The 13565-nt window shown below is 41.0% G+C and overlaps 1 protein-coding gene across 3 annotated transcripts in view; it reads left to right on the forward strand.

Annotated features, from left to right (window-relative positions):
* TTC39C (tetratricopeptide repeat domain 39C) overlaps positions 1–13499 on the forward strand; it is a 114390-nt gene extending 100891 nt beyond the window's left edge. For 2 of the 3 annotated variants that reach the window (XM_007127213.4, XM_028480705.2), the window contains exons 9-14: positions 2648–2757; positions 3771–3894; positions 9634–9731; positions 10865–10969; positions 12523–12561; positions 13110–13499. In XM_007127213.4, the coding sequence (XP_007127275.2) occupies positions 2648–2757; positions 3771–3894; positions 9634–9731; positions 10865–10969; positions 12523–12561; positions 13110–13199 (566 nt within the window). In that variant the 3' untranslated portion in view covers positions 13200–13499. Of the gene's footprint in view, positions 1–2647; positions 2758–3770; positions 3895–4919; positions 5195–9633; positions 9732–10864; positions 10970–12522; positions 12562–13109 lie in introns of those variants that run through there. The other variant, XM_055080666.1, reaches the window with a different exon arrangement.
* The last annotated feature ends 66 nt before the right edge of the window (positions 13500–13565 follow it).

Here is a 13565-nt window from a genome sequence, read left to right on the forward strand (position 1 = left end):
GCAGGCTCAGCGGCCATGGCTCACGGGCCCAGCCGCTCCGCGGCATGTGGGATCCTCCCGGACCGGGGCGCGAACCCGGTTCCCCTGCATCGGCAGGCGGACGCGCAACCACTGCGCCACCAGGGAAGCCCGAGAAGTCCCTATTTTAACCATGTTTAAGTGTGTGGTTCAGTGGCATTAAGTTCCTTCACAGCCATCACCACTGTCCAACTTCATTGTCCCAAACTGAAACTCTCTGCTCATTACACAATAACTCCCCCCTCCCCAGCCCCTAACAACCACTGCTCTACTTTATGTCTGTGTGAATTGGATTATTCTAGGTAAGTGGACGCAACACTATTTGTTGATTGAATCTGGTTTCTTTCACTTAGCATAGTGCCCTCAAGGTTCATCCATATTGTGGTATGTGTCAGAATTTCATTCACTGTTAAGGCTGAATAATAGTCCATTGTATGTACAGACCATGTTTTGTTTATCCGTTCATTGTCAGTGGATGCTTGGGTTGTTTCCACCCTTTGGCCATTGTGAGTGGTGCTGCTGTGAGCACGGTTCTTTTTGATACCCTGCTTTCAATTCTGTTGGGTATGTTACCCAGAAGAAGTTAAGCTAGTCTTAATGGATGAGCCAAGCATTCTAAGTTCTGTGTAGGTCTCAGACTTATGGTAAATCAGAGACACTCATGCTTTCCAACATCTGCGTCTTTTAAAGCAACTGTCTGTAACCGTACTGAGAGAGGTTGGTGTATATTCTTCAGGATCTGAGGTATTAGTGTTGTCGAAATGCAAAGGTGATTCAGATCCTGATACTGTTGATGTTTATGACTCTCTTGTGTACCCACACTTGCTCATTCTTTTTTTAATATTATGTGACTATATAATAATGTTACCAGTTATCTGAGGAGACCTCAGGCTAGGGGCAGCAGAAATTATTCTCTTTAATTGATCTGCTTTGTGACCTCAGGCAAGACTTTTAATTTTCCTGGACCTCTACATTCTCTGATCTATCATATGATGGAGTTGTTTTACGGAACAATCCCTGAACTTCTTCCTGGTTTTGAAATGTTATAACCCAACCGATGAGGTCATTTTGGATGGGTTCAGGCCACCACATCTGGACCAGTGCTGCTCTTATAACTGGGGGTGATCTCTCCTTTTGGCTGTTCAGCCTAATCCTACTTATTCCCCATAGACATCTTCTGCCTTTCCCATCACCTCGATGACCTCAGCTTTCTGCAAACCTTGCTGCTTGTGCTTCTTTGACCCTTCCGTTAGCTGCCGATCCTCTGACATGCCATAGCCCTGTGCCTGGCTTGACCAAGCCCCAGAATGCGAGTATGGGACCACCCAGTTTTAGGACTACTCGAATAAAGAAGAAAGAACTAGCAAATCAATGGACATTCCAACTGGGGGTTGAAAAACAATATGTGGCAAAGACAAAAGCAACAAAAAGTTAACAGATGAATTCATCTTCATGGGAGTTAAAAAGAGGACAACAAAGAGTAGTTGGTAAAGTTTCAATGAAGGGATGGGACTGCAGCTTGGTGTGAAGTTTGGAGAAGGCAGCGAACAGGTGAACCAAAGGAAATACGCCTACGTCTTTGCCGGGGGCTCTGGGTGGGATGAAGATAGCATGCAGACCATCGAAATCCTACCCCCCTCCAAGGCTCAGCTTGACTCTTAGTTCCTCAGAGCTGCCCTGGTCACTCCAAAGAGAAACCATCCCTTCCCTTGTTGAGCTTTTCCAAAAGTACTTTGGTGCCAGGACTCCCAAGGCTCTCATCACTATATACATTGTAGCTCTGGACTGGGTGTCTCCTCTCTCCAGCTGAAATTTAAGTTTCTTCTGGGTGTAAACGTGTGTGTTTCTTCTTCTCGTTCTTGCTGGTGGCTGTAGGTGGTAGGTGCCCAGTAAACATGTGTAGGACTAATTCATGACTTTCTTTCCAGGTGCAGGGGTATCCTTCTACTACCGTGAGGCTTTCACAATCCTGGCTCCTAACTGTTCTTGCCTAGATTCCTTTTTCTTTCACTTTCCGAGTATGTGAGCTCTAAATGGACTGTAGTCTGTGATAATATCTGGGGGTTTTGTTAATGTTCAAGACTATCTCCCCCAAAGAGGACTAGGACTGTAGTTTTCCCACCTGTCCCCGCCCCCTGCCCCAGAGCTCAGGGAACCTAGCGCCAGGGAAATAGTTTTTTTTGTTTTGTTTATTTTTGGCTGTGTTGGGTCTTTGTTGCTGCACACAGGCTTTCTCTAGTTGCGGCGAGCAGGGGCTACTCTTCGTTGCGGTGCCCAAGCTTCTTGTTGCGGAGAACGAGCCATAGGCAGGTGGGCTCAGTCGTTGTGGCCCACGGGCTTAGTTGCTCCGAGGCCTGTGGGATCTTCCCGGACCAGGGCTTGAACCCGTGTCCCCTGCATTGGCAGGCGGCTTCTTAACCACTGCGCCACCAGGGAAGTCCCGGGAAATAGTTGTTGAATCGGTGGAACGACGATTAGCAGGATGGTGTAGTCCCATGTGTAACAGCCTTTAAAAATATTTGCTCCCATTTTTTCCTTTGGTAACGTTTTCCAAGTATCATCAACCTAGGTATCCCTTAGTGGCATTTTCCCCCTAATACTTAAAGATTACAACGATGGTTTCTTACAGTTTGTCAGGGAGCCACCGGTGATGTGGACGGGGCACAGATTGTCTTTAAAGAAGTTCAGAAACTCTTCAAAAGGAAAAACAATCAGATTGAACAGTTCTCAGTGAAAAAGGTATGTTGGAACCTGTTGATCTGGTGTGTCATTTATGATGGATATTTGCAACCATTGCCACCTTGGACAGGTTTAAAGAAATCATATGCAAAGCTGGCAACCTAATGCCATGCAAAATGCAGTTCACGGCTGTGGAGAGAATTTACTCCCATGTCATTCTTCTGCTCTGAATGCAAAGTACTGTTTGGTTGCAAATAATTAAAGCAGTTGTTTCTTTGAATGAATAGAGACATTACAGATCCTGTGGAGCTCATGAGCCTCCGGAGAGGAAGAACATCTGTCTGAAGAGCTAGGTAGTCTCAGAAGAACGCAAATCAGCAGAACCTGGGAAAGAGATACAGACTGTTAGTTCTCATATAGTGAAAGCATCACATTCTGCCCTAATAGAAAACAAAAGTGTGCATCAATATACCAGCAGAAGGGCCCAGGACTGCAGGGACAAAGCCCCTAATTTACTTCTGTACTTTTAAGAATACAGTTTAGCTGAATTACCATGGGTTACCTGACAACTTATATCCTGAATTTTCCATGTTTTTTGTTGTAAGTTTTTATTGAATGAACATTTAATGATTTAGTGTGAGTATAAACTAGATTGTAATGTGGAATGCCCCTGAGAGGACTGGGACTAATTAGAAAACTAAAACGTCAATAAAACCGTAACTAAACGGCATCTAGTATTACATCCTCCATATAAACCCATCAAGTTATTACTTGTCACCCAGCTTTTATAAATTTCTTTGACTTAGAATGAAACTAGATTCATTTCAGTTTAAAGTTTTCGAAATATATCCTGGATCTTGATCGTAGATTGACTTGAATAAGAGAAAGGCATATCTACCAATATATTAAAAATCAGAGAGCAAAATTTAGAGAGAAATTCTCATTTTTAACTTTGCGGGAGGGGATCGTTCACATCAAATATGAACCATGTATTTTTTAATGTCTCTGAAATATTTTTTTTATCTGAATTTGGTTTTTTCCTAACGTTGCCTAATCATTCCAACTGCTTGCAGGCAGAGAGATTTCGGAAACAAACCCCCACCAAAGCGCTGTGCGTGCTGGCGTCCATTGAAGTGTTGTACTTGTGGAAAGCCCTCCCCAACTGCTCCCTCCCCAACCTACAGAGGATGAGTCAAGGTAAAAAACAAAACAGAACTGTGCAGAGCAGCTTGTTCCTTCAGTGTGTCACTAATCTCCACTGATTCAGAGAGTACAAATCTGTCATTCTTGGACAAATGGTGCGATGGTTGAAAAAGTTCCGTCACTTAGGTGATGGAAGTAGGAGGCACTGGAAGGGACAGATGTACTTGCCTTGTCCGCGGTGTGTGGCAATGCACACTGATGGTCAGGGTTGTTAATCCTAAAGCCATGCGGGTGGCTGGAAGCATACGTTTCCACCTGCCCCGCCCCCCGCAGTGAAACCTCTTTTTTCATATGGACATCCATTAAAATGCACAGATATTAAGTGTACATGCAGTTCAGTGAGTTTTGACAAATATATACACTGTGGCATCCACACCATGATCAAGACACAGAACATTTCTGCCACCCCTGAGATTTCCCTTATGCCCCTTCTCAGTCAGCCCCCACCCATGGCAACCCCTGTTCTGATTTTTCTCTCCACAGATTATGTTTTAACTTTGTACAAGTGGAATCAGACAGTGTGTACTTTTTAGTGCGTGGCTTCATTTGTACAGCCTAGTGTCTGTGACACCCACGTTGTATCTGTGTCAGTAGTTTGTTCCTCTGACTTGTTGAGTGGGATTCCATCGTATGGCTATACCTGTCCCACGATTTGTTTATTCCTTCTCCTACGGGACATTTGGTTTGTTTCTGGGTGTTTAGCGATTGTGCGTAAAGCTGCTACAGACATAAGTGTGCAACATAAGTGTACTGACCTGTGTGGAATTACATGCTGATTTCTCTTGAGTAGACACCAAGGAGCATAACTGGGAACCTACCTTGTTGATTCATATGTTTAAAAAATCATAAGACTATAAGTTATGGTAATAAAACCTTCATAAAGTCATTTTTATTATAGTTGTAGGAGAAGTTCATGGAGAGAATAAATATTTGAGTAAAGTAAAGCTTTACTGGTTATTAAAGAAATATTGTGGGCTTCCCTGTTGGCACAGTGGTTAAGAATCTGCCTGCCAATGCAGGGGACACGGGTTCGAGCCCTGGTCCGGGAAGATCCCACATGCCGCGGAGCAGCTAAGCCCGTGCACCACAACTACTGAGCCTGCGCTCTAGAGCCCGAGAGCCACAACTACTGAGCCTGTGTGCCACAACTACTGAAGCTTGCGTGCCTAGAGCCCGTGCTCCGTGACAAGAGAAGCCACCGCAGTGAGAAGCCTGCGCACTGCAACAAAGAGTAGCTCCGCTCGCTGCAACTAGAGAAAGCCCGCGTGCAGCAGAGAAGACCCAATGCAGCCAAAAATAAATAAATTTAAAAAAAAAAAAGAAATATTGTAACATTTCTTCTAAAGGTATAATGGCAGACATTTGAATGATATTTTATAGTCTGGCAGATTATCTCCTTTGCTCTTCACTGAAACCCAGGGAAGTAGAAAAGGCAGACAGCATTGTTGTGCCCATTTTATAATGAGGAAGGCGAGACTCGGAACAGTTAGGTGACTTGCCCAGGTCCCATAGGAGCAAATGTCTCTGCTGCTGGTCTGAGGATGGCACGTTGACTAGCAAAGCTTTCAGCTCTCTACACACAGGTTCATCTTCCTGGGAGCATGAAGATATTTAAATCATGCAGCTGGAAAAATGATTACATGGTGAGAGTGCTGAGTTAAAACAAAACACAGGGACTTCCCGGTGGCGCAGTGGTTAAGAATCCACCTGCCAGTGCAGGGGACACGGGTTCAATCCCTGGTCTGGGAAGATCCCACATGCTGCAGAGCAACTAAGCCCGTGTGCCACAACTACTGAGCCTGCACTCTAGAGCCTGTGCGCCACAACTACTGAAGCCCGCACGCCTAGAGCCCGTGCTCCGCAACAAGAGAAGCCACCGCAGTGAGAAGCCCGCGCACCGCAATGAAGAGTAGTCCTCTCTCGCCGTAACTGGAGAAAGCCCACGTGCAGCAACTAAGACCCAGCACGGCCAAAAATAAATAAATGAATAAATTAATTAATTTTAAAACACACACACACACACATACAGTTATCCCTGTGTATCTGTGGGGGATTGGTTCCAGGACCCCCTACACATACCAAAATCTGCAAATGCATAAGTCCCTCATATAAAATGGTGTAGTATTTGCATATAACCTACATGCACTTTTCCATGTTTACTTTAAATCATCTCGATTACTTGTAATACCTGATATGATGTAAATGCTATACATGTAGTTGCAAATACAATGTAAATAGTATGTAATTAGTTGCTTTCTGGAATTTTTTTTTCCCAGAATATTTTCGATCCACAGTTGGTTGCATCTGTGAATGCAGAACCTGTGGGTATGAAATGCCACTGACTGTTCATCCAAAAAGATGGTTTTATAGAAAGCAGTTACCTTTGGAAATGTAGTCTTATTCACGTATATGCTGCTCTTTTCCAAAAGTGATTTAGTATTAATATTTTGGACTTAATTCAAAAATAGTGGCTGTATAAAATTTGTCAGATTTTTTTGTAGTCACACTTGTTTTTGATCAATTATATCGTTTTCCCTTGAATCACATACTTTTATCATCAGAATTCCCTGCAGATGCCTGTTGCTTATTTTAAAAAAAAAAAAAAAGGTTCCCTCTCAAAGGTCAAAAAGTTTGTCAGTGTTGATATTCCAGAGCAAAGTAATGCAACTCCAAAAGAAGTTGTGCGCAAAGGCCCTGTTATTAGGGTAAGTGTGTAACCCTCCTAAGGGAATTACTTGAAACAGAATTTTCTCGGATGTTCAAGTTCTGCTCTGTTTGAAAAGATTCATAATTTTAAACCCATCCCTGGTTGTTGATGCAAGTCAGGAATATCTACCAATGTTTAACTCAAAGGACCAGTAAGGAATTTTAGGTATTCTTTTTTTAAAAAATAAATTTATTTTATTTATTCATTTTTTAGTTTTTGGCTGTGTTGGGTCTTCATTGCTGCTCACGGGCTTTCTCTAGTTGCGGCCAGCGGGGGCTACTCTTCGTTTCGGTGCATGGGCTCTAGGCGTGCGGCCTTCAGTAGTTGTGGCATCCGGGCTTAGTAGTTGTGGTTCGCGGGCTCTAGAGCACAGGCTCAGTAGTTGTGGCGCATGGGCTTAGTTGCTCTGCAGCATGTGGGATCTTCCCAGACCAGGGCTCGAGCCCGTGTCCCCTGCATTGGCAGGTGGTTTCTTAACCACTGCACCACCAGGGAAGCCCCTTAGGTATTCTTTTTAATGCACAAGTGCAGGATCATGTGTTTAGAGATAATTAAAACAGACATGCAAATATAAAATGGTAATTGGCAGGCACAAGAACGATCATCACTTAATGTGACTAAATATTCTCTGAGCTCCTTTCCAGCTGTCAAAAGGAACAACAACGATGTGGCCCTGGGGAGGGAGGCAGGCTCTGGAGTGAACATGAGATAATTCTCTAATATTTTTGCAAAAAGTCCAGTTAAGAGAGCTGTTAATTAGATTATCTCATTCTCCCGTGTTAAGCAGTAGTGATCCAAATCGACTCAGTCATATAGAAAACAGGTGAAGATCTCTGTAGAGAAATAGTTAAGTTCCAGGAGAAAAAAAAACACCTGATCGTGGGTGATAGAGGTCATCTGCATTGATTATACTCTTCCCATCAGGCCCACACAGCTTTGTGCACTCAGCTTATCACAGTCCCTGTCTGTGACTCCCTGCATCAGCAGAGCTAGCTGGATTCTTATATCCTTGTCTTGTCATTTCATTCATTCCCTTCCTCACCCACCTGCCCCTCTCCACTGCATTCTTCCTGTGCCTTTTAAGGATGTTACCGTGTATTCTCAGCACAGCAGTCAGAGTGCTCCCATTAAAACCTAAGTCATGTGGTGGTGGTTCACTTCTGAGACCTTCTGTGGCCTCATCTTACTCCAAGTAAAAGTCTGGATCCATTGAGTGGCCTATGGTCTGTACACACGCCCCCACTGCCATTGCCTCTCACCACGCTTCCTCCCGCTCACCAGGCTCCAGCCGCGCTCCTCCTTACTGATCTTGAACACACCAGGCACGTGCAGCCCTTAGTGCCTTTGCACTTGCTGTTCTCTGCCTTCAAAAGCTCTTCCCACAACCATCCACATGGCTCCTTCACTCATTTTCTTCAGGTCTTTACCCACCTGTGGCTTTTTCAATGGGCCTTAACCTGTACCTTTCTGACACACATGCATACCGCTATCCCCTTTCCTGGCTTTATTTTTTACCTTAGTGTGTACACTTCCTTAATACACTTATTTTACCTATCTGTCTTTTGTGTCATCTCTCTCCTCCACAAAATGTTAGCTTCCTAAGGGCAGGAATTTTCTTCTCTTTGGTCACTGCTGTCATATAGTAGTTGCTCAATAAATATTGAATGAATGAGTAGAGTTAATGAATGAATGAAGTACATTCCCCTTTCCTTAACACTGCTGCTGCCTTAAGATCTTTTGAGTACTTTTTCTGTGGAGGTATTTTCAGCCTAGGTTTTTGAGGCACCTCCTGCTTCTATAGGTTTAGACTCTTCTTCACATTTACCTCTTTGCCACTCTACCCAGCTCTTCCAGTTACTTCCAAAACTTTTTCTGGAACCTTGAGCTCTCTCTCTCTCTCTCTCTCTCTCTCTCTCTCTCTCTATATATATATATATATATATATATTTATATATACCTACGTATATACATACATATATATCACACATATGTACATACATATATACATGTACATACATTTGTGTGTGATATACATGTGTATATGTGTGTACATATATATTGTATGTATGTGTATGTTTCTATAAAATCTTTTCAAATCTCAGTATCTTTATTGGTTCATAGAAATAATTACTATTTTTCCTGCTGTATTAGCTCCACTATGTTTCCAATTTCCACTCCTTTCATTTCCTTGGAAAACTTCCGTGTTATCCTCCGAACATGTGTGTGCCCATCCTCTGCAGTACATGGCAAGCTTCTCGAAGTGGAGGGATCAAGTCTGATCCCCTCTCAGAGACTGGTGCAGTACCTCCTACTAACATGTGAAGGTGCTCATTGCATGGTTTTTTGAATTAATATGATGCAATTGAAAGATACCAATAGACTTTATTTTCTAGAGCAGTTTTAGATTCAAGCAAAATTGGGCAGAAAGGACAGAGAGTTCCTACACACCTCAAACCTCCCTCCCCCACCATGTGTACCCACACAGCCTCTCCAACCATTAACATCCCCCCTGTTGCAGTGCATTTGTTACAGCTGATGAACCAACACTGGCACAGCATTATCACCCGAAGTCCGTAATTTACATTAGAGTGTATGCTTTGTTTCGTACATTCTATGGGACTTGACAAATGTATCATGACATGTATCCACTCTTATAGATAGTATGATACAGAATAGTTCCACTGGCCTGAAAATGCCCTGTGCTCTACCTTCCAGACCTCTGGCAACTCACCACAGTTTTGCCTTTTCCAGAATGTCATGTAGTTGGAGTCGTACAGTATGCAGCCTTTTCAGATTGGCTTCTTTGACCTAGTAGTAATATGATGCCATTTTGAGTCTTCTTGGCACCATGAGGTTTGATATCTTTGTCTTTCTTTGACTAAGGACACTCACTAATGGATGAGGGAGGGAAACCTTCTCAGTTTGAACTTGAATACGTTGCTAAACAATGAAATGCTTAACTCTTGATTATATTTAAGGAATTAAGTGAACGTATTTCCTTCCTGCTGTTTTCGCTTCTCTTTAAGCTTGCCATGAAGTGGATGATTCATCTGTCGTTGGATTAAAGTATTTGTTTCTTGGTGCCATACACAAATGTCTAGGGAACTCAGAAGATGCTATCCAGGTAAACTTCATGTGGTGTCAAGGCTAAGGAAACTAAACTGTGAAAACCTACATATACGCTTGTGAATAAGAAAAAGGAGAAAGCATTACATAAAGCCAATCTCCCACTGCAGTGTGAGTTTCATCCACTTTATTTGATTAAGGTCATCTTCTCAGATGCCAGAAGTTGATGATGGTTCATACTAGTTTTTAATGTGACTTCAGAGCCTTAGAATACTTCTTCACCTCTGGGCTTCTTTTCTGGCACTAGCTGTTTATCAAAGATGACAGCCTCAATTGGAGGAGGAAGAAATGAGGAGGCAGACAATTTTGAAGGAGCAGAGTGAAGCCTCCTAGCTAGGTAAATACAAATATGATCAGGCATGTCAGCCTGTGTCCACTTTTCCTCCCTCTATAACTGCAGATTATTGATGCATTACTGAGGTGAGGTCTAGAAAGTTGTTAGCTTAAGATATTCTGTGAACATATTATATGAAAAAGAACCATTCATTATCTTCAAATGTAGTTGGAGGGATTTTTCTGAGTTTTTTTGTTTGGTTGTTTTTTTTTTTTTTTACATACATCCAGGTGTTATTTTGATTATTCTTTGAGAGAGTTCATGTACTGTAGTAAGAGACTTTGGCTTTTAAATCCTAGGGTGTTGATACACTTGTATTATAATTTTAAATTAATTTGCAGTGTGAGGTATAATAGTTATTACACAGCTCTAAATAGCTTATTTTAGATCATATGCTTAAGTATCAGTAAGATACAGTCAAGACAGCTGTCAAGAGATGGTTCTTGGCTTGTTTACTTTCTGTCTTAAATATTAAAATGGAATCTTAAGATTTGGAGATGCAGATATAGATGTTCTCTGCAATAAAATGAGTAGAGGCTGGTGTGTCAACTAGGAAAATAAGTAGCACAAATTGGGCTGACTGATGGGTAACATATACTGGCGCAAGTTCACCAGACAGGTATATAAAGGACTTATAAGATATGGATGAGAATAAATGGGAAGGAACAAAGATGCAGAAAAGGAGAAAAATCTGATACAGAATACACATCCTCCTAAAGATGTGATGAGACTTAAATAGGAAAATGAGCCTAAGTAGAGAAATGAATTAATTCCAAAAATATTCGTATTACTTTCAGTTCTTTCATCGAGCTGTTAAAGATGAGTTGTGTCGTCAGAATAACTTATATGTTCAGCCATATGCTTGCTATGAACTTGGCTGTCTTCTGTTAGACAAACCAGAGGTAAGATCTTATCTATTTTCTTAAATTATGTTCATCAGCAAAACTGTGCAAGTGAACAGGCACCAAACATCCTTCATTCAAAGTAAGTTGATTGTACATAGTGTTTTTTTGTTTTGTTTTCCTTGATTTCACATAGGATGAATCCAAGAAGCTATTAATCCTATCTCACTGTGTTTAAGGAGGTAATCTCTTCCCTGGAATTAGAATGATAAATGTAACTTTGGGGACAGAAATACATTTGGGGCAAAATCATTGCCTTTTCTAGAGTGGTAGGGTATGATGTAATGTTTATTCAGAGTACAGAATTGCATTGTGATTCTAGCTCCGCCGTTTATTTTTATTTAGTGTATGATATGGTTAAGTTATTTAACCACATACCTTCTTCCTAATCTGTAAAACAGGATAAAAAATACCTCCCTTGCCAATTTAATAATGATTGTAGTGAGAAGAAATGAGGATGGTGTGTAGGATTACTTAAAATTTTTTAGAATACCTTATAAGTTTGACGGTCATCATTAAGATGCATATTTAAGCACAGTGGGGCAGTTTTTTTAAAAGTGAATTTTAATAATGCTGGATTTGCTTGGTACCTTCTTTTAGAAGCTCAATTACATACTATTGACTGTATAAAATTCTGATTTTCAGTAAATTCAAGTCAGCCTTCAAATATATGGACTTTTTAAAAGTTGAGCTAAATCAACAGAAATATTCTAGCCTAATTCTTAAATATGTAGCTTATCTTGCTAAAGATAGGCTTTTAATTGGTAACTCTTTTCATTTGAAATTCTAATTTTACCAAAATAGAAAATGCAATTTTTATGAATTTTGGTAGAAACTTCTAGCACCATATTCTTTAAGGAAATTTTTACTCTTAATGCAGCCTTAAAATATATACATAGGGCTTCCCTGGTGGCGCAGTGGTTGCGCGTCCGCCTGCCGATGCAGGGGAACCGGGTTCGCGCCCCGGTTTGGGAGGATCCCACATGCCGCGGAGCGGCTGGGCCCGTGAGCCATGGCCGCTGGGCCTGCGCGTCCGGAGCCTGTGCTCTGCAACGGGAGAGGCCACAACAGTGTGAGGCCCGCGTACCACAAAAAAAAAAAAAAAAAAAAAAAAAAAAAAAAAAATATATATATATATATATATACATAAACTACAAGAAGACTGGTCTGTCTATTGAAAAATGAAGTTGATATTCTCAATCAGTAATGCCTTCAAAAAAAAACTTACTGACTTCAAATAAACTTAAATTATCATCAATTTTGGGTTTTTTAGTAAGATCTTAAACTATTATACTCTTCTAAAGTATGATAGCCCTTTATAAAATAATAATGAAGATTATGAAAAATTATTTATCAAGTAATGCCTTAATGTAAACATGTAAACAGCATTATATTAAAGAAAAATTGAGTCAGTATGCTTGAATGAGCACTTGACTCCCCTCTATGTCACTGTGAATTTTTTGAATTAATATATCTTCCTATTATAACATTCTCTGCTTGAGTGTATATAAATATAGATGTTAAGAGATAATGTGTTTTTCTTACATTCATAGACTGTAGGAAGAGGCAGAAGTCTCCTTCTTCAAGCAAAGGTAAAAATGCCTAAAAATGCTCAATCTCTCTCTTTCCAGTGACCCTTCTTATCCTCTGTAGTGTACTCTGGAGTCTGAATTCAAGAAATTTTGTGAAATGATTGTCCTGGTTGGTATTTCTGGAGGGGAAACTGATAACTGAACCAGTGAGCAGTTGATATTTAAGTGAAATTACTCATGAAGCTCCTATGAAATTGCTCATCCTGCTTTATAAAAACTCTTCTCATTTGAGTGGGAAAATAACTGTTGATTTCATAACTGTGTTCTTGATTTAAGTTCTAACAGCAGCTTCCATTGAGCCCAGTTTAAGACTACTGTCTCAGGAATAACATGAGGGAAATTTTCCAAAGACAGCATTAATAATGCTCAGTTGACATTTTAAAAACGGACACAAAGTTTGAGGTTTGGGGAACAAGAAAAATCAAGTGAATGCGAAACCTTTGTTAGGAGTGTAAGGAATTTTACTTTGGGCAGTACAAAGCTTGGTGTGATTAATACTGTAGTATTACAGACAGCTTAGCTAATAATCTCTTTCTCTTGTCTCGCAGGAGGATTTCTCTGGCTATGACTTTGAAAACAGATTGCACGTCCGCATCCATGCTGCTCTGGCTTCCATGAGGGAATTGGTTCCTCAGTGACAGACCCGAAGTTTCCGCTCTGTCCCTCCCCACACAGGTTCTGCACTTTAAAAGTAGAGGACACAGCTCTTATGAAGATCAGCTTTTCTTCTGAAAACCACCTGGGCCTGGGACACATTTTCTCAGTTAGGTTGATGTATTAAAGATCTCCTCTTTTAAACACATAGCTAAAAAGTAATAATGATGATAATAATAGTAATAATAACTAACCACCTGGGGAGAGGGTTAAGTGACCTTGTTCAAACATTTTAGTTTTGTGATTTATTATTTTTTAAATAAAATTCAACTAAATATTCAACCTGCACTCTTGTAGGAATGCCTACTTGAAGCATAAAATAAAAGTGCTTTCTAGTGTTTTACTTTATC

This window comes from Physeter macrocephalus, chromosome 19, assembly GCF_002837175.3.
Source record: "Physeter macrocephalus isolate SW-GA chromosome 19, ASM283717v5, whole genome shotgun sequence".
In the NCBI taxonomy this organism is placed as follows: domain Eukaryota; kingdom Metazoa; phylum Chordata; class Mammalia; order Artiodactyla; family Physeteridae; genus Physeter; species Physeter macrocephalus.